Consider the following 20,973-nt stretch of genomic DNA (forward strand, 5'->3'; position numbering starts at 1 on the left):
GGTAATAAGGACAGAGCACTCCAGAGAGTGCAAATCTATTTATTGTACATCAAATTTTACTGACTTTGAAATCTTACTATGTGTTCATTTGCCACATTTTATATTATGTGTTTGAGATCTTCAACAACAATAACAAAACTCAGGTCTGGTAATTAAGTGATGGTGCAATAAAACCAATATGTGCTGCTATTGTATACTAGAGATTTCCATATTGTTATTCACTTAAAACTGAAATCTATGTGAGGAATATTGTTCTATAAACATTGTAAATAAAATACACATACTATAAAATTGAAACCCACCTATAAACTGTCCCATGGGGATATGACTGACCTAGAAATGACATGTAATTGGTCACTATAGGATATTATAAAGATTTTGATAATTGTTAAATGCCTTGTGACATTTGGCTGCAAGTTATTTTTATTTTTATATTTGTTATTATTTTATTAGATTTCTAACGGGAAGGAAAATGAATAGCCTCTTGTTGAAGGTTATTTTACCATGAGGCCAGTTGTAAAAAATATGAGAACATTGTGCCTGAGAATATAGCTTTCATAAGTCTATTTCTCCAGATGCTTTTTGATTTATTTTGGTTGTAAAACATGTCGAGCTAAATGAAATCTTGAAATATTTCATAGTACTTACATTTTACCTAAGTGAAATAATGGTCTACATGAATTATTTAATTTATGACACTAAATTTTAGAAGTTTTCAATTTTGTTGGTACCAAAAAATTATATATTTAAGACACATTCACATACTGTTATTTAGTGTTCCTTTAGAGTTGAGTGGCACTGGGGGTTATACATAGCTATGCAATTATCAGCTTCGATCAACTAAACAATTGGTAATTTGGTAGATAATATAGGGCAAGAGTTGGAACAAAAAATATTTAATAATCAGGGGCTGGAGAGATAGCTTAGTGGTTGAGGCGCTTGCCTGCAAATCCAAAGGACCCAGGTTCAATTCTCCAGTACCCATGTAAGCCAGATTCACAAGGTGGCACATGTGACTGGAGTTTGTTTGTAGCAGATGGAGGTCCTGACATGCCCATTATTTCTTTCCGTCTCTGTCTGCCTCTTTCTCTCTCTCAAGTAAATAAATAAAAATGCAATTAAAAATTATAATATATTTAATAATCAATATTTAATTAAATAATTTTATGAAAGTTATAGTTGATATTGCAGGTACCAGAATCCATTATATCAGTGTAGATGACAAAATATGTCAAGAAATGAATACATTTTTTAGTCCTATAATCTGAGCAGAGTGCTCTACGCAACATGGCCATTTACACTAATGCTAAAATAAGACTTAGAGTCAAAAATGATATAGATGCAAGCATTAATATCATGGAGTTCAGCTTTCTTATATTTGAATTGCATTACTTGTAACTAATATAAATATATATTTATAGGACATAATGTGATGTTTGAATACATATATAATGCAATATTTAAGTCAGGCTAAATAATTCTAGGACCTCAATTACCTAATGTTACCTCATGTTAAAATCTTTCAAAATGTTCTATTCTAGCTTTGACCCATATATAATTTTATTGTTACTTGTAGTTATTCTTTTGTACCTGCAAATTCTTATTCCTCTCTACCTGTACTGTAGCCAGTGATCAACCTCTCCCTACCCCTCCCCTATTCTCACCAGCTTCTAATAAGCACATTTATCTCAAGCTTTATATATATATATATATATATATATATATATATATATATATATATATATATACATATATATATATATATATATTTGCATATTCATTTGTTCAGTCAACATCATACATGTTTACCATTTAATTTATATATTCCATATATAGCCAACTTCATGCAACACTTTTCTTTCTATGCCTGAGCTATTTCACTTATGATATGTCTAACTTTACCTATAATGTCAAACAGATAATAGAATTTCATTCTTTTGTGGCCAAATAATATCATGTTATTTCTATCTACCATACATTTTTTTTGAGGTAAGGTCTAGCTCTAGCCCAGGCTGACCTGGAATTCACTATGTAGTCTCAGGGTGGCCTCAAGCTCTCAGCCATCCTCCTACCTCTGCTCCCAGAGTGCTGGGTTTAAAGGCATGTACCACCATGCCTGGCCTTTTTTACCATACATTTTCTATCCATTTATCAATCAATTATTGACTATGATATGATGTGCTATTTCCATCTCTTGGATATTGTGAACAGTGCTATAATCCACATAATGCAGCTATCTCTTTAACATACTTATTTCTATGGATCTATATCCAGTAGTGGATGGATCCTAAAGAAGATATAGTTTTAGCTTTTTGAGGAACCTCCATTCTAGTTTCTATAATGGCTGCACTAATATAAATTCACACTAACATTGTAATTGGATTTCCTTTTCTTCACATCCTTTTCATCACTAACAAGCATGAAGCAATAGGTCCATTCTGCATGTCCCTGAGAATTAGTTATACTATGCATTTTTATATACTTGTTTGTGTTTCTACATTGTCTTTTAAGAAATGTTTGTTTTGCCGGGCATGGTGGCACACGCCTTTAATCCCAGCACTCGGGAAGCAGAGGTAGGAGGATCGCCGTGAGTTCCAGGCCACCCTGAGACTACAGAGTTAATTCCAGGTTAGCCTGGACCAGAGAGAGACCCTACCTCGCAAAACAAAAAAAAAAGAAATGTTTGTTCAAGCCCTTTGCTATATCAAGACATATTAAATATGAACAGATAATTAAAAAAGCATATTCCATGTGTGGTGTATAACTTATACTTAAGTAATATGCCAAGAATATTTTGAATTTAATAGAATAGTATTCATGGTATATATTAAATGGAGATAATTTATTGTAGCATATGAGTTTAATTTATTTTACCTTGGGAAATTTTAGTTTAGTTTTTTTAATAGTGCAAGTAGCAGTATTGATCATTATTGTCATATGTCTTCATATATATAAAGCTTAATCATTATACTTTTTGATATCAGGTTATTTATTCTGTGCATTTGTGGAAATAAATGAGATCTCCCTGGTGGTCATGAACTTGACTGAATCAGACAATGTGAACAGCCAGAGTCCTGGAGAGTGATACTCACTTCCCAGTAAGGGGTAGGGGAAGGTGAACGCCAGAAGAAGATGCCTGGGTTGGTAGAAATATTAAAGCCTAGGATGGAAGGGCTAGAAGTACTGCCAGACAAACCCCATATGTTTACACTCCCCTCTCTTACAAACTGTGGTAGTTTGAATTGATGGCCCACAATTCAGAGCTTTATCAGTTTGTAGAGTAGACTGGAGAAGGAACCTTCTTTTTAAGGTCATGATTGATTTTGTCCCCAAATAAATAATATGGTTGTATCCTGCACCCTGCTATTGATTTGGGAAGCATGAAAAATCTGTGGAGTGGTCATGAAATGCACACAGTATCGGGAGCCACTGCTGAGACACAGCACATCGGCAGAGTGTGATGATCCTTATGAATAGACTGGAAGAGCCTTTGGATGATGGTCTATGGTTTGCATGGAGACCTGAAGATGTTTTAGATATAGCAGGATTGTGCAAGGGCTACCATAGAGCACACTGTTAGCCTGAGATGGAAGTTTTCCCTGGCTACTCTGCCTAGCTGGAGTGGCAGAATTTGAAAATCTGGAGACTGCCAGTCACTGGACGTGATCTGCAGAAGTCTGATGTTTGCTTGATGGTGGTTGAGTTTTCATTGTTCTAGTCTTTCCTTGCTATGCCTTATACCAGTTGAAAATGTTAACTCTGTGTCTTTATATGTTGACAATATATAACTTGTTTGAATTTACAGGACTCACAGCTGTGAGGCAATCTTAAATCTCAGATGAGAGTTGGGACTTTGGACAAAATTGGGAAAGACAGTAGGGACCTTTGGAATTGGAATGAATACAATAATATGTGATGGTTTTGAATCTATTGGGGTCAGGGGCAGAATGTGGTAGTTTGAATAGATGGCCCTGTATATATTCAGTGTTTTATCAGTTTTTTGTTTGGATCTGCAGCCACTTGGCTGGAGGAGGTGTCACTGGGCAGATCTTAAGCTGTAGTGACAGGTTTGAGATTCCAATCTAAAAATATGGATTTTGCCTAGTTCCTCCTAGAGTTCCTGAAGTGGGCTGTGTGGCTTTGGGGATTCGGCTTGTTCCTCTCTTTTTCTCTCTCTCCTTGGACCTATGAGAGCAGGGCCAGCTTCTTCTGCCATTATGGAAGTTCCCCTGGATCTGTAAGATTCAATAAATATCCCTTCCTCCATAACTGTGCCTAGTCTGGAAGTTCCTCTCAGAGAACCTGAAGCTGTCTGCTATAGGGACCCAGGGTCCTCACACAATGGTGTATGCCATTGAAGCAGTAAGACTAAGAGCTGAAAAGATAGCTTGCTCTCAGTGACAGTCTCAAGCTATCTTTGTCAGAAAACCCAGATCACAAGAAAAGCGTGGGAATGCAGGATGTGACTCTTATGTTGTCTCACTTTCCAGTAGAGATGTGACTGAAAAGACCTCTCCTAATGCATTTTGAAGGCAGGTAGGGGTAAGTAGGAGAGAAAGAATTCATGTAACCTCAAGCAAGCATTAGACTCAGGGCTATATTAACTTCATATATGGAAGAACCATAAACAAGGATTTGCACACACAGCAGGGTGGGAGAGGGTGTTGCCAAGATTGCCTGGAATCTGACTTGGGACCCTGACAGTGAAAGCTATGCTTTTGACAACCCAATTTAAATGTCTTGGACTTAACTTTAGGCTGCAGGAGGCCAAGACAACTGGATACCAGGACAGGCAGTAAGGCAGTGAGAGGAAAAGAAGAGACTGAAAAAAAAAAATGCTTGGATCCCTGGCAACTGGGGAGAATTGAGAGCCGGGGTCACCTAGAAGCTTGGGTTCTGGAACAGCAAGTAGTCATAATTCCAGAGGCTCTCCTACCCTCCTGTTTCCCTTCTCCTATCAGGCAGACACAGGGATGGTGGGAGAGAGTGCTGCATTCATCCTGGAGGGAGCTGGGAGGGTTCAGGAGGCTGGAGAGAGGTGGCTGGGGGTGCTTCAGGGGTTACTTGGCTCAGTTCTTTGTGGTGGTGCTATTGCTATGTGTATGACCACCGCCTTCCTGTTCCTTGTCACTCTCGGTGGTAGAGCTTTCACCAAAGGTCCTCTCATAAATACAGCAGCATTTTGTTGAGAGGCATCCCATGTATTCATTGTCACAGCATCACTCATCTATTCCATCCTTTTTTTTTTTTTTTTCTGGCTTCCGATTCCCAGGTTTAATGGTTAGTCTCCATTCTCTGGCTTGGCTGTAAGGTTGTCACAGTAACCATTGTCTCCGTGACAGTCTCACTGAGCCCAGCCACTCTGCCATTGCTAAGGCTGAGAATAGGTAGGAAGTGGGATGACACCCTTCCCTTTTTCTGCGTCTTTGAATTGTAAGAGAATAGAATAGGCGTCAGACTCAGAGCAGTAGCCAGGAATTTCTTCCTTCTCTTTCTCCCTCTCCTCCAGGGCTTCCTTTTCCCTACCCATGGGGATAACCTGTCCAACTTCAATTCCAACCCTTTACTCCTTTCATTATACATTTTCTTTTAAGTTTGATGTGGGGGGGCAGAGCATCGTTATTGATCTAACCCAGGCTGCCCTAGAATTCACTGTGTAGTCTAAGGCTGGCCTTGAACTCACAGTGATCCTCCTACCTCTGGCGCCTGAGTCCTGAGTCTGGATGGGTGTCATCACTCCCAACCCCATTTTTAATTGTTTTATTTGAGAGTGTGCATACTTGTGCACGTGTTTGTGTGTGTGTGTGTGTGTGTGTGTGTGTGTGTGTAAGTGCACACCATGTTCTTTAGCCACTGCAAATGAATGCCTATCCAGGTTGATGTGGGTGACTGGGGAATTGAACCTGGCCTAGCTGGATTTGCAATCAAGTGTCTTTAACAACTGAGCCATTTTCCCAGCACCGCTATACTTTAAATAAACATCTGGGTTGTACATACCATAGGATTATTATAAATAATGTATTAATATAGGTATTCTTTGCTGAATAATAAATATACTTGGAATAGCATAAATATGTCTGCTTTTGGAATTACCACAAAATATTCCTCCAGTGCTGTTTTACAAATCACCCTCACTAGCACAGCAATGTTCAAAAATTCCAGTTGAACCACATGAAGCGTATGTTCTTTGACTTTATTTCTCTTATCTTTTAACATTTTGTGTTTCAATTAGCAATTCTTTGATGACTTGTCAATTTTATCACATTTTATGTAAAGGTATTAACACAAATATTTGGTCCATTAAAATAGTTTCTGTTTTCATTTTAATTGTGTGTGTGTGTATGCATATTTGCAGCCACACATGTAGATGCCAGAGGGAAAATTCAGGTATTGGTCCCTGACTTCTAAGTTGTTTGAGACAGGATCCCTTATTGTTTGCTGCTTGCATACACCAGGCTAGCTGGCTGGTGAGCTTCTGAAGGGTCTCCTATCTCCACTTCCCATCTCACTGTAAACACATTGGAATTATACATCCAGGTTACCAGATCAGACTTTAAGATGGTTCTAGATATCTAAACTCACCACTCCCCATTCTTGTGTGGTAAGCACTTTACACAATGAACAATCTTCCTATTGTCTACCTTTTTATAACTACATAAATGTTTTGCATACAAGGTCTTTGTTAAATATCCTCTCCCAAATTAAGTTTTACTGTTTCTCTTAATACTGTTTTTTTTTTATTAATTAGTTTTGTATTCAGCAAATCCAGTCAGTTTGGTACCATTATTAGGCTCATCCATGACCTACCCCCTCTCCTTGACCCTTCCTTGTTGAGGTATATGGGTCATGCATTGTGGAGTTAGCCCACAGTTATGGGTAAGATAAATGTCTCTGCATATCATGACCCAACATGTGGCTCTGACATTCTTTCTGCCCCCTCTTCCACAAAAGTTCCCTGAGCCATGTCGGGTTCATTTTTGGTCTGCTTCATTGATAAGGTGTTGGGGGCCTCTGGGTCTCTGGATGTCTGGTTTTGTAGGAGTTGATTTTTCTCTATGTTGATCTCCTTCCCCCTTGTGTTGGTACCCGGTTCACCAGGAAAACAGCACCCTTGCTTGTTTGACCAATTTTTCTTTTTTTTTTTTTTAATATTTTTTATTTGTTTATTTGAGAGCGACAGACTCGGAGAGAAAGACAGATAGAGGGAGAGAGAGAGAATGTGCGCGCCAGGGCTTCCAGCCTCTGCAAACGAACTCCAGATGCGTGCGCCCCCTTGTGCATCTGGCTAACGTGGGACCTGGGGAACCGAGCCTCAAACCCGGGTCCTTAGGCTTCACAGGCAAGCGCTTAACCGCTAAGCCATCTCTCCAGCCCCCAATTTTTCTTAGTTTCAGCCAGAGCCCTTTTGAGTATGATGGGGTGGCTCTCTCCTTAGGATCTACATCTGTCTGAAAAAGAGAAGCAGATTCTCCAACAGAGAGTAAGTTAGCACCAGGACAAATGAGATAACCCATACTTTTTTTATAGAGAATTTAATAGGTGTAGGCCCTCTTGTAGCCCACGATTAATGGTAGCTTGATAATGGGGAGTGGGCTTATGGGCTTAAGATTTGGTTCTGACTTGTTTCCCAACTCCAGCTATGGGTTCCATACCACTGAGGAGATCAGTTAGCCAAATCAAGAGCAGGTAGTTCCCCACCATGGCTGAGTGCCACTATTGCACTTGTGTGGGCATCACAACATGTTATTTAGTTTCTTGGACAGATATTGGTCATTTTCCCCCATTTTCCCCCAGTCGCCCATGTAGCACCTTCTGGCACTAGACACTCTGACTGTCTTGGGACTGACTCTCTTCCAACTTCCAGCCATGCCATTTCATTTTACGTGTCAACCACATAAGGTGTCTTCAGCACTAGGGTCTTATCACTAACCTTTGGTGAGTCATCAAGTACTCGGACAGAAATCTGTCTTTCTTTTAGGAAACCTTGTAGGTCTCTCTAAATCAAAAGCTCATTGTGTATGGTAGCCACATGCTGGCACTGGGAGTTACAGGCCCATTAAGAAAAGGAAGAAAAAGATAACTAATATACAAGAGTTAGAGAGAAGAGAGAGAGAAAGAGAGGGAGGGAGGGAAGCAATAGAAGAAATTTATCAAACTCATCATTTAAAAGTTAATGATTTTATGTCCTACATAAGTAATATCAATGTTCCCTTAAGTCATTACTGAATTTTCTTTCTGAAATGTTATTACATTTTCTTCCACAGTGTGACCTATAAACAATTTGAAATTGGTATTTTATGTTTGTTTGTATACATTTAGTTGAGTAGGAGGCAAGATTCCTATTCTTCAAACAAATATGTAATCAGCCTGTTCTTCTTATTGAAATGATCATCCTTTCACCACTTAAGTGTCATTGTTGTCAGAAATTATATAGTTGTATATAGCCTGCTTGTTCTTAAAATAATGCAACATATATGATTATAGTAAATAATGATATCCAGTTGCACTTATTCTTGAAATTTGTTTGTCATCACGATTTCTTGGGAAATGTTCGACCCTTTTTTCATATAAATCCTTAAAATGGTATATCAATTTCTATCAACAAGTAGCTGTTAGAATGCTGATTTTGTTGCATTTACTTTATAACTTATTTTAAAAGACTTAATGTCACTGATATATGTATCGGAGAAACAAGCCACATTCTTCTAATTGCTTGGGTTTCATTTAATTTCTAAGTAATGCTTGTAGATTTGAGAAGATAAATCTGACTTTTGGGAATGAAGTATCATGTTATTTACTAGAATCATTACGAATATCATAGGTACTAATTTTTTTTTTTGGAAATTTAACAAATCAACTTTACCAGAAGCCAGTATAATAGGCAAATGGTGGATATCTTTGTTTTAATGTGCATTTCATTGTGTATATACTTTAAAAATTTTCTTTTTTTCTTGATTGTTTCATTTTTTCAGTCAAGTTATTCATGTTTTAATTTTTTGGAATAGATTTAGTTTTTTTTTAATTTTTTTTTGTTTGTTTGTTTTATTCAAGGTAGGATTTCATTCTAGCCCAGGCAGCCCTGGAATTCACTATGTAGTCTCAGGCTGGCCTCAAATTCTTAGTGATCCTCCTAATTCTGCCTCCAGAGTGTTGGGATCAATGGCATGCATCACCATGCCTAACTAGCTTCTTTTTATTCACTGAAAATCTGTTTATATGGTTGATCATGACGTTTTGTGTGAGATATGCTACAGATTTCCCAGTAATTTGTTTTTATTTTGATTATTAACTTTGATTTGTAGAATAATATTATAAATACACTTAACCTTTAATATTCCGTTCTAAAGGGTCTTCTATATTTTAATAGTTTGCTCTAGTTTCATTATTATATTTTACAGTGACAACTTAACTTCAGTCAATTTTTTTGTAAGGTATGGCTTTAGTGTGTAACAATTGCTTATTTATTTTTTTAATTTTTTTTTAATTTTTAAATTTTTATTAACATTTTCCATGATTATAAAAAACAATATCCCATGGTAATTCCCTCCCTCCCCACCCCCACCTTTCCCCTTTGAAATTCCATTCTCCATCATATTACCTCCCCATTACAATCATTGTACTTACATATATACAATATCAACCTATTAAGTATCCTCCTCCCTTCCTTTCTCTTCCCTTTATGTCTCCTTTTTAACTTACTGGCCTCTGCTACCAAGTATTTTCCTTCTCACACAGAAGCCCAATTATCTGTAGCTAGGATCCACATATGAGAGAGAACATGTGGCGCTTGGCTTTCTGGGCCTGGGTAACAATTGCTTATTTCTAAACCAGACACCTCTGTTTCACTCAATTAAAAAGTTGAACATATTTGAAATTAACAATCAGAAAATAAAAGAATAAGAAAGCTAATCTTGTGTGAAATTAGGTCAATATTTGGTTAGATACTAAATTAACACATAAGGGAATTGAATGTGCATAATTGCTTGCTTTCACCATGGTGAACATGTATGAAGTAGATAGATTTTTAATACTTGAAAAATTATTAGGAAACACATATTGTATTAGTCTAGTTCACTATTTGTAACTTTAAAAATATTATGATTATTTTTAATAACATATTTAATATGAATGCATCATGTGTTCGTAAGTCTTTTCCCTCATCTTTGCCCCCCATTCTATTGAGGATGCTCCTTAGTGAGGTTGCAGGTATTCCTTATGGGGTCGTGATTTATGCATTGTGGGAACAGCAGTCAGTTATTTTTAGGTGAAGGGAATGCTGCTGGGCATGATGTTTCAACCTGAGGCTCTTACAATCTTTTCCAAACACTATTCTATAAAATTCCCTGAGCCAATGTGGGTGAGTTTAAGTCTACTTCAGTGATGAGCTGTTAGCAGCCTCTGGATTTCTGCTTTGGTAGGTGTTAAGTGTCCTCAGGGTCTGTCTCCTTCACCCTGGCACTGACTATCAGGATCAGTCTGTTGAGAATATAGAGTAGTAAAAGCAAAAGTGAATTTGAAAATAGGTGGAAATTACCACAAAACTTACTCTTATTCTACTTCCTAAAGTATTTACACCTGCTATCTTTTCAATGGTCTCCATAGACCAAGTAATCCATTCCTAGAGACTATTTTGGGAAGAAGGAAAGAATTTAAAAACCCCAATTCACAATACCACCACCATCATTTACTGAATGATAGTATCACAGGAAAATAAAACATTTTGACTGATATTTTCAGGAATTGTGTATCATATTAATGTTTCATTTCTCAATTATACAAAGCATAATTTCTCACCAACATTTTGTGGAAAGAAGAAAAACTAGTAGTTTTGCTCTTTATATTAACTTACTTATTGGCAGAAGTTATATGTGTACTTTGTTCAAAAATTGAAGTATAATTAAAACAAAAGATCTCCCAACACCCCAGATTCCATCTGTCTTTTGTCACCAAGAATTTATTTCACTTACAGAGATATACTATAATGATAAATTTCTCAGTGTCAATGTTTGGAGTCAGTAGTAATATAGTTATACGGATTTGGCACAAATGGTTATATTGGCTTCTATAAGGGGTTTACCAATATATACTTCCTGACAGTGACATACAGAGGTCAGCATTTTCCACAGCATTAGCAGAATAGTGTGTTTCCAAACTTGAATTTTTGACAATGCAATAGATGAAGCTCTCATTTTTATTTCTCTCATTATAGCCAAACCTCCTTTTCATGTGGCTAAAGTCTATTTATGTCCCCCCCCCTCCGTGGCTTGTCTTTATATTTTGTCCAATTTTCTTTGGCTTGTTGTCCTTTTGTATTAATTTTCAGGGGCTCTTTTGCGTGTTATAAAAACTGTCCCTTGTGTTGGAGAGATGGCTTAGCGGTTAAGCACTTGCCTGTGACGCCTAAGGACCCGAGTTAGCCAGATGCACAAGGGGGCGCACACGCCTAGATCTCCTTTGCAGTGGCTGGAAACCCTGGCGCCTCCATTCTCTCTCTTCCTCTTTCTCTCTGCGTCTCTCTCTCGGTCTGTCACTCTCAGATAAATAAATAAACAAAAAATAAATAAACTTTCTTATTAAAAAAATTGTCCCTTATCTGAAGTTTTGAAGAACAGGTGTTTTTTTTTATATTTTTTTCAATGTCTCCTTTGACTTTGCCTCAGCCTTTCTCAATCAGGTAGGAGCTTCTTATTTTTATCTTGTACAATTTACTAATATATTTAACTATTAATAAAAGATGTTTATTCTGCTTGTATACTTTACATTTTTATGTTATTGACTACTCTGGACATAAACTTATTATTATTATTATTATTATTATTATTATTATTATTATTTTATTTGAGAGCGACAGACGCAGGGAGAAAGACAGATAGAGGGAGAGAGAATGGGCGCGCAGGGCTTGCAGCCTCTGCAAACGAACTCCAGACGCGTGCGCCCCCTTGTGCATCTGGCTGACGTGGGACCTGGGGAACCGAGCCTCGAACCGGGGTCCTTAGGCTTCACAGGCAAGCGCTTAACCGCTAAGCCATCTCTCCAGCCCGAGTTTGGTGTTTTTTTTTTTTTTTGTTTTTGTTTGTTTGTTTTTTATGATTATGGTCGTTTTCAAGGCACGGACTCATTCTAGCCTAAACTGGCCTCAAATTTGTAGAAATCCTCCTATCTCAGCCTCCCAAGATCTATGACTAACTGTGTGTATCCCCACACCTGGATTAAAAATATATTAATCCCAAATTTGGTATTTATCACATAGAGGTATATTTTGCTTCTAGAAACCCAAGTTTAAAAGAGAAGTCATGCCAGGTGTGGTAGTGCATGTTTTTAATTCAAGCACTAAGAAACCCAAGGTAGGAGGATTGGTGTGAGTTCAAAGCCAGGCTAAGACTACATAGTGAATTCCAGATGAGCCTTAGCAATAGGGAGACCCTACCTCGAAAATCAAAGAGAAAGAGAGAGAGAGAGATCATATAACTAACAAATGAATCAGTGTGAAGTAAATGTTATGATGGTGGAAAGCAGAATGTCTGTGAGAAACTCCCCTATATGATATCATAATTAGGCTGAAAACATAAAGCTCTAAATCTTTAGAATATTAATCAAATTTAATTCATTGCACTATTTGCTCTCAGAACATATTCAACCACTATGGCGATGGAAAAATGGTTGCAAGGATGAGGAAGAAATCAATTCTTAAATACTTTGTGGATTTTTGTGCTGACAGAGAAAATTTGAAGTACTTTATGATCAAATAAAACTGAAGTTCATAACTCAATATTAAATATTTAGGAAAATATGGCTAATATCTCCAATAGTTTAGAATTTATAGGGTCATTGATGCTCTTAGTTGAAGATATGACATGCTTTTGTATGTATTTGTGACTAGAAAATGATCTAATAAAAACATAATGCTCAGTTTCTTCCTTTTAAATAACAGAAAAGTAGGTTATACATATTATTTGATTATGTATTATCAGTACAAAACTAATTTTGTAATATAACCTCTCTCTTACACACACAGACACACTTGCACACATAACAAATTTCAATATCAAAGAAGGAATTATGCATTTGAACTTCTGAATCTCAAATATCCCTAAATTGTTCAAATTATGATTAGTTGGCTTGAGAGCAGGACACACGTCAGCAAGTCAGGTACAGAATGTTTTCCATGTCCCCTCACCCACTCAGGGAAAAGTTGCCTGAGATGTGTCAGAAGATACATAAGTTACCTTCATCAAGAGCCACTATCTGTTTTACCCAACATCTTTTACATCATTTTAGTCACAGAGATCCAAGACATGAGTTATTAACTCATACCTTCTGCAGTCTAGGTGTACTTGCACAACACAAAAGCAGGCCCAATATCTCTCATTGATCTCAATGTCAAGCTAAGAGCAGTCTCAAGCTGATATATTTCAGGCCAAACTAGATGATAATCCTTTGATCATGGCTCTGTGTGCCTTTTACACAGTATGTATAAGTACATTTACATTATCGTGAGATGTACATATAATTTACATATAATATGATCTTATATAAACCCCATTTCCCTACAAATTCATTGACTGGTTGTGTTACATGTGAATAAGTCTCTTTTTCCACCTCCCACTATACCTCTTGTGGTCCATTTACAGAATATAATAATGTTCTTTGGTGTGTTTTTCAAGAACTACATATGGGAAAAAAAAGAATTGCAAATTGTTTCAAGGCATGTGGCATTGTTAGTTTACCGGTACACTTATGTAATGTATCAAATACTACTATGTAAGTATGTTTATCCAGTTTTCTTTTAAAATGTTCAACATCATTATTGGTAGTATCATGATGCAATATAACAGGTGAATATTAATATTTTATTCATATGTTAATATTAGAGTCGCATTATAAATTTTTGTTCTTTGTTCCTATATATGAATATTAATATTTGATATTCTAAAAGAAAAAAATGTTACTCATACTAATTCTGCCTTTTTGTTTTCATTTGAATTTTCCTGCATTTCATTATAAGTACAGAGTTTTGTTCTATGCCATTTTCATGGAGTGAATCATTAGAATATTACTATGCAAGTAGTAAAATTGTCTATTATGGCATTGAGTGGCTGGGGAAATGGCTCAGTTGTCAAAATGCTTGTTATGCAAGCATGAGGACCTGAGTTCAGAATCCTGGTATTCATGTAAAATCCAGGTTTTTCAGCACACACGGGTGATTTCAATGCTAAGGAGGTGAAGAAAAGCAATCCCCAGCATGTAATTGTGAGCTACTCTACCTAATTGGTGAGCTTCTGGTTCAGTAAGAGATCTTGTTTCCAAAGAGGAGGGAGAGAACAGTTAAACAAGACAGCCTACATTTATCTCTAGCCTCTGCATACAAGTGTATAAACATGCATGTGCACTCACACACATATGCATACATTCACATGCACACATGCATGAACAACACACATGCACACACACAAATACCTAGAGGGATTGAGAGTTGGAGAAAACTGGGCTAAAATATTTAACCAAAATTTAAACCCAAGTGTCCAATACTAGACCCCAAAATGTTTAAGCTTGTATCATACTACTTCCTATGCTATTCAATATGTCAATGCTAATATCAGCATTAATGTATAAAATTTGGATAATAATAATGCTGAGATAAGCTGATCACTGGGTAGATTAAAAGAAAGCAATAAAGTGAAACTTCTAATTATGCATTGGTGCTTGCTTTGTACTAAGCCCTTCGTAAAAGTAATCTGTAGTTATGTTACTGTTTTTACAGTTTATCTCAATCACTTTTGTCTGCTTTATACAAATACTCACTGTAACAACTTTCTTTGTAATAAAGAAATTTATTAAATAATTTTCTGTGAATTAAATAAACTCTAGAAACAACTATATTGGCAGAAATGGTTGCTATACAAACAAACACTGGTTTGCTTTGGTTTTAATTTTAGAATGGTCTGTAAATATAGTCCACTCATTTGAGGTTGAGAATTATGTTATATGTGACTTATGCTGAATAGTTTGGTTCATTCATTTTTATAACTGCAGAGACAGAATACTTGTCATATAATATATAGCACAACATTAAGCTTAGTAAGTGGATACACAAAGAATGTTTTTTATCCACTTAAAATAGATTATACATTTGTGTAGCTATGTGGATTTTTAATTTGTTTTGTTTTTATTTCTTTATTTGAGAGTGACAGATAGAGAGGAAGAGGCAGATAGAGACAGAGAGAGAGAGAATGGGCACGCCAGGGCCTCCAGCCACTGCAAACGAACTCCAGACGCGTGTGCCCCCTTGTGCATCTGGCTAAAGTGGGTCCTGGGGAATTGAGCCTCGAACCAGGGTCATTAGGCTTTACAGGCTAGCGCTTAACAGCTAAGTCATCTCTCCAGCCCACTATGTGGCTTTTTTGTTTCTTTGTGTATGTGTTTGTGTGTTTCATGGGATTTTTTTCTTTTTTAAGACAGAGTCTCAATTTGTAGTCCACGCTGTCTTGTAACTTACTATCTAGTCCAGGCTTACCCAGCAGTCATGACTGAGATCACAGGTGTGAGCCACCATATTCAACAAAGGTGTATTTGTGAATTTCCTGCAGGAACTTAGTGTCTGCAAACTCAAATTTTGGAATATTGAGGAATTATTCCTAAATAGTTAATAAACTCTTATTGTTTAACAAATTGTAGTAACAACCTACTACAAAACCTAAACCAGTACATTTTTATGCCATCGCTTGATAAATAAATTTTGATGTGTGTTATATGCATGTGTATGATCATGGTTTTGAGTATGCATGTGCCATGGTACTGAATGGAGATCAAAGAGCACCTTTCTCATACAGGTACTTGTTTTCCACCTCAGTTGAGGCAGATTATCTCATTCTCATTGTTGTTCACAACTGGGGTGGGAAATCTTCCTGTGATGGAATTACTGAAGATCATTATGCCTACCCTCCTAAGTCTTTTCATGTAGTCCAGGGAAACAAACTGACATAATCAAACTTGTACAGCAAACGCTTAATCACTGAGCCATCTCTCCAGCACAAACCCTTTACCTTTCAATTTTGTTTTATTTCAGGTCTCTAGAGCTCTACCTGAAAAGCAAGGAGAACTTGAGGTTCATGTAAAAGACCTTGGACAGCTTGAACAACAGTTGGATCATTTGCTTCTCTGGCTGTCTCCCATTAGGAAGCAATTGGAAATTTACAACCAGCCAAGTCAAAAAGGACTTTTTGACGTGCAGGTATGGACTTTTTGCTTTATGTTCTGTTTTCTAAAATGGCATTATCATTAATTATCACTTGTGTTTTGACTAAAAGAAATAGTTATTACTTGTTCAAACATGACAAGGTACTTACTTCAGGATATCACAAATACAATAACCACAACAATGGGGTTTTGTAGTTCATGGATAAAATTTTCTCAGTTCTGAATGCGGAACAAGAAAGTGCACAACACCACCCCAGCAGTAGAGGGGGGTTAGTGTATGGAAAAATATCACTAAAAGAGAATCAGGGATGAGGGAAGACTCTGACTACATAAATAAGATATGACAGGATGATCAGACATCAACAGGGACATGGTGGGAGTTGAAAAACCTGATCAAATATGGATATTAATCAGATTTGGGAATGATATTTGCTAAAGTTATTAAGGTTTTTTTTTTTAATTTTTTCCAACTGGATTTTATAAGAAAGGGTTTGAAGTCTAGGAAATTGTTAGAAACCTGACTATAGTTTAATCAAGTAGGGAATTTTGTCATCATTACCATTGCTGTCATGGTAATAACAATTATCTCAGTAGAATTTTCTGTTTCTTCCCTAATTTACTAACAAATGTCTTCATTAAACTCTCATCACAAGATACCTATATCATATATGTTATTGTAATCCATTTCCATCCCTGCTTTAGCTGGACTTAATATGTACTTATAGATGTTTTCCCTAAATTTTATCCTTATCTGAAATACATATCCTATATGTTTGGGAAAAATGCATGTGAATGAGGATAAGGAACAAGGATAAGAATGAGACATAGGGACAATGAGTTAAGTTTGCAAAGTGAAGTTTATTCCTTTGACCTTGCTTCATCTACATATTTTGAACTACCATTCTGATAACTTCCCACAGAGAGCAGATGTAAGACACAAGGAGACATCATTTCACCAGGGCAAAACTCTTCCTGCTCAATCACTGCCATGGACCTTGAGTCAGTCTGACAATCAACTTCAAGAATAATAATAATAATAACCTTAACCCAGTAACAAATTTAGTTAACTTTAAAATATGGAGAGGATAAGTAACATTATAGCCTTACATTCATAGTAGACTGAGAATCCTGACACTAAGGCATGTCTTCTTGTGACCCTGTCACTGTGTACTTTAGAATCTTAGGTATGAGTCAATAGAGAGAAAGCATTTGTGCAAAATGCAAGATTCTTGGCTCCATTTCCTTAATGAAAAGGTAAAAAGATAAATTTCAACTGATTATGATGGCCATGATTACATATGAAGTAAAGGGCCTGAGGCCCCACCATTCAGATTTTTTTTTTCTGGTCAAATTGAACACGTGTTACAAAAACAAATTTTCTACTGTCTTCTGAGAGCCTCAGTTTTTCTTGCTTGGCAGTGCATTCTTATTGAAGAAATACAGCTAGCTGTGTAATGAAACCCAAATAAAAAAGCCTTAAGGGCTCTATTCTAATACATTGTTTATGCTGGAGTGAAAATTGACTGCACATTGCTTGGTTTCTGCAATTTACTCCCAAAATATTCCTATTCAGGAAATCCTGCAAATAGCAATATTCATCTTGAAAATCACCTCACAGAACCCTTAGCAAGCTGAGAAACATAATCAATGAGATCGTGATGTAGAGTGTGAAAATGAAGCATAATCACAGCCCATTCCCATCAGTCAGCCCACTAGAAGGCATGCCTTTGAATTTTGATTTTCAAATGTACTCTCAATTTAGACATGAAATATGTTGATTTCAGATTTCACAAATGATAATTGAATGCTAAGATCCAGGGACCAGTTTAGAATTTCTATAAAGAGTCTTATGTTTTTAATCTTTAATGAAAACTTTCTGTAATGAGCTAGATGTAAGCTATTTATCTGACATATCACAGCCTAACTGCTGTTTTCTTAACTTTTCATTGAAACATGAGGTGAAGGAACACATAATTCTATGTTAAGGTTTACTGAATGAGATATTTCATATTCATGACAGTTTTTTTTTCTATACTCAAGAATGACTTTCTTTTTGTGATCTATAAATAAACCCAACATACTGCCTCTTCCATGCCATGTAAGACACAGAACTGTCCATAATGCCAAATCCACAAACAAGTGGTAGAATGCTAATAACTGACCAATTAACTTAGTGAATGTCAAAATCATATATTCACATTGATGTGAATGTTACCAAAGAAAAATAATACTGGGCACTTTAACCAGCAAGAAAAAAAAAATAAACTTATTTAGCACTTTCTGCAATGGGAGAACTTAATTCTGCTGAAACAAAAGATAGCAGAGGGTTTGAGATGGCTCAAGGGGTAAGCACTTTCCACCCATACATGAGGACGTGAGTTCAGTACCTAGAACCCATGAAAAGTTGATCATGATGGTGCACACTTGTAATCCAAGCATACAGGAGACAGGAAATCCTATAATCCAAGCATATGGGAGACAAAATTCATTGACTAGCTAGTCTAACTGAATGGGTCAATGCTAGGTTCAGCAAGGGACCATGTCTCAAACAACAAAAATAAAGAATGATTGAGAAAGATACGATATTCAGTGTCTACCTCTGGTGTCCACATGGACATGCATACACACACACACACACACACACACACGCACACACGCACACACACACACACAAAACTTGAACTTCTAAATGCTCTTTATGTGAGTGAAGAAGTACTGGAGGATATTAAGGACAGGGTGGTCAAAGTAATTAGGCCATCTATGTTTCCCAGTTGTCATGTTTCAAAGTTAGATTCCAACTTTCCCACAGGCTGGCACAAAAGGGCACTGATTTCCTTGATGACTGCATTTCAAAGATCTCCATTGAAAGGGAGATCATTAACATATTCCCTAGCTAGAAAATAAGAGGCTGGGAAATATATTTCCAAGAGGCAGAGAAAGACTTTATAATAGATAAGTTTCTGAAATAAGCACCCTACAAGAGAAAGACTTCAGAAATATGGACAGCAAACCACCTGCTTCAAGTTTAGACATGCCAAGGGTAATCAAAAGACCATATCTATTAATGATTTTCTTACTGCTTAACAACTCGAGAAAGCTGGATCACGTAACTTATCTTGAGTTACATCTTTCTGTTATGGAATGACTAGCTGAACCAACTCTGAGGGTTGGTAGTAGTGGAAATTTGTTGGATCACAGCAGCAACCCAGCATTTTTTTATGGAGAAGGTTGTTCAGGAATTAAAGAAAGCAAAAAATAATGGTGGAGGGAGATTATGAACCTATTTTTAGCCCAGATGTTGAGCTGGAGCTGTCCTTTATTTATTTATTTATTTACTTGGGGAGAGAGAGAAGAGAGACAGAGAAATCCAGACATGCAAAGAGAATGGGTGTGCCAAGGCTTCAAGCCACTGCAAGTGGACTCCAGATGCACGCACTGCTTTGTTCATCTGACTTTATGTGGGTACTTGGGAACTGAACCCTGGTCTTTAAGCTTTGCAGGCAAGTCCCTTAACTGCTGAGCCATCTCTCAAGCCCTGGAAGTTTTCCTTTTTATGATTCATTGAAGAATGCATGGACAAGCTCATGGATTTTCTGGTTTTCAGTATACGTGGTTGCAGGGATGGAACAGGCATCACAGAAGTTCCAGTACTATCACGGATAACCTTGGTGATTTACTGGAGAGTTTGGTGAACATCCCCATTTGGTTCCCCAGCAGTAGCTATAAGAAATCAATCCAGTCTTAGCTTCTTTGCTGCAATGACTCTTTTGGAGTTTATTTCAGTCCAGTAACTTGTAGCATTTGGTGCCACATGGAAAGTACAGGTGTGAGATAACCAACACTCTGAGTAAACCTCTTTGTGGTAAGATGGTCATTCTGAGTGATGCCAGATCAGGAGAGGGGAAGAAAAGCTGCAAATGTAATTTGGAAGAATTGTAGGAAAGTAGAACTGCAAGTTGGCAAAGAGTGAAAAACAGCAGAATCCAGTCCACTTTGCCGGTAGTTACCAACACCATACAGTTCACAAGGGTATATGAAGTAACTCAAATAAAATGGGTGTGCTATATTTTTATATTCAACTATAAAATTTCTCTCTACAATATGCCCTTTTCTTTTGATCAAAGATAATCAAAGTAAAAGTATTCTTGCTTATAAAATGAGGCTATTCTGTTTATTTATAAAGGTGAAGCAAGAATGGTAATTAACCACATATGTTTTTACAGAGTTTGTTTTGCTAGAAATTTTCACACAATGAATTAACTCTACCATAAAGTTGACAATGCTTTTCATACAAGTCAACATGTCAAGTAGATGCAATGACTTTTAATATCTATTTTTATAAGGTGAGAGAACAGACTTGTGTAAAATTTTCTTAACTCATTTCATTATGGTTTCCCATTGGATTCTACTTAAGAAAAACAAAATAGCACAAATTATTTTTAAAAATTAAAAGGTTTGAATACTTGGCTAATATAATGAGTCACTGTAAAATAATGCATGAATACCTAACTTTAAAAAGTGGCAAATAGAGCTGGAGCTATGGCTTAGCAGTTAAAGCAATTACCTGCAAAGCCAAAGGACTCAGATTCGATTCGCCAGGATCCACGTTAGCCAGATGCACAAGTGGGTGCACACATCTGGAATTCATTTGCAGTGGCTGGAGGCCCTGGTGCACCCATTCTCCCTCTCTCCCTCCCTCCCTCCCTCCCTCACTCTCTCTCTCTCTCTCCCTCTTTCTCTGTCAATTAATAAATAAAATATTTTTAAAGTGACAAA

The 20,973-nt window shown here is 36.8% G+C and overlaps 1 protein-coding gene across 1 annotated transcript in view; it reads left to right on the forward strand.

Annotated features, from left to right (window-relative positions):
- Dmd (dystrophin) overlaps positions 1 to 20,973 on the forward strand; it is a 2,157,654-nt gene that overhangs the window by 1,328,220 nt on the left and 808,461 nt on the right. The window contains exon 49 of the mRNA XM_045140973.1: positions 16,067 to 16,231. Coding sequence (XP_044996908.1) covers positions 16,067 to 16,231 — 165 coding nt within the window. The remainder of the gene's footprint in view (positions 1 to 16,066; positions 16,232 to 20,973) is intronic.

This window comes from Jaculus jaculus, chromosome X (genome assembly GCF_020740685.1).
Source record: "Jaculus jaculus isolate mJacJac1 chromosome X, mJacJac1.mat.Y.cur, whole genome shotgun sequence".
In the NCBI taxonomy this organism is placed as follows: domain Eukaryota; kingdom Metazoa; phylum Chordata; class Mammalia; order Rodentia; family Dipodidae; genus Jaculus; species Jaculus jaculus.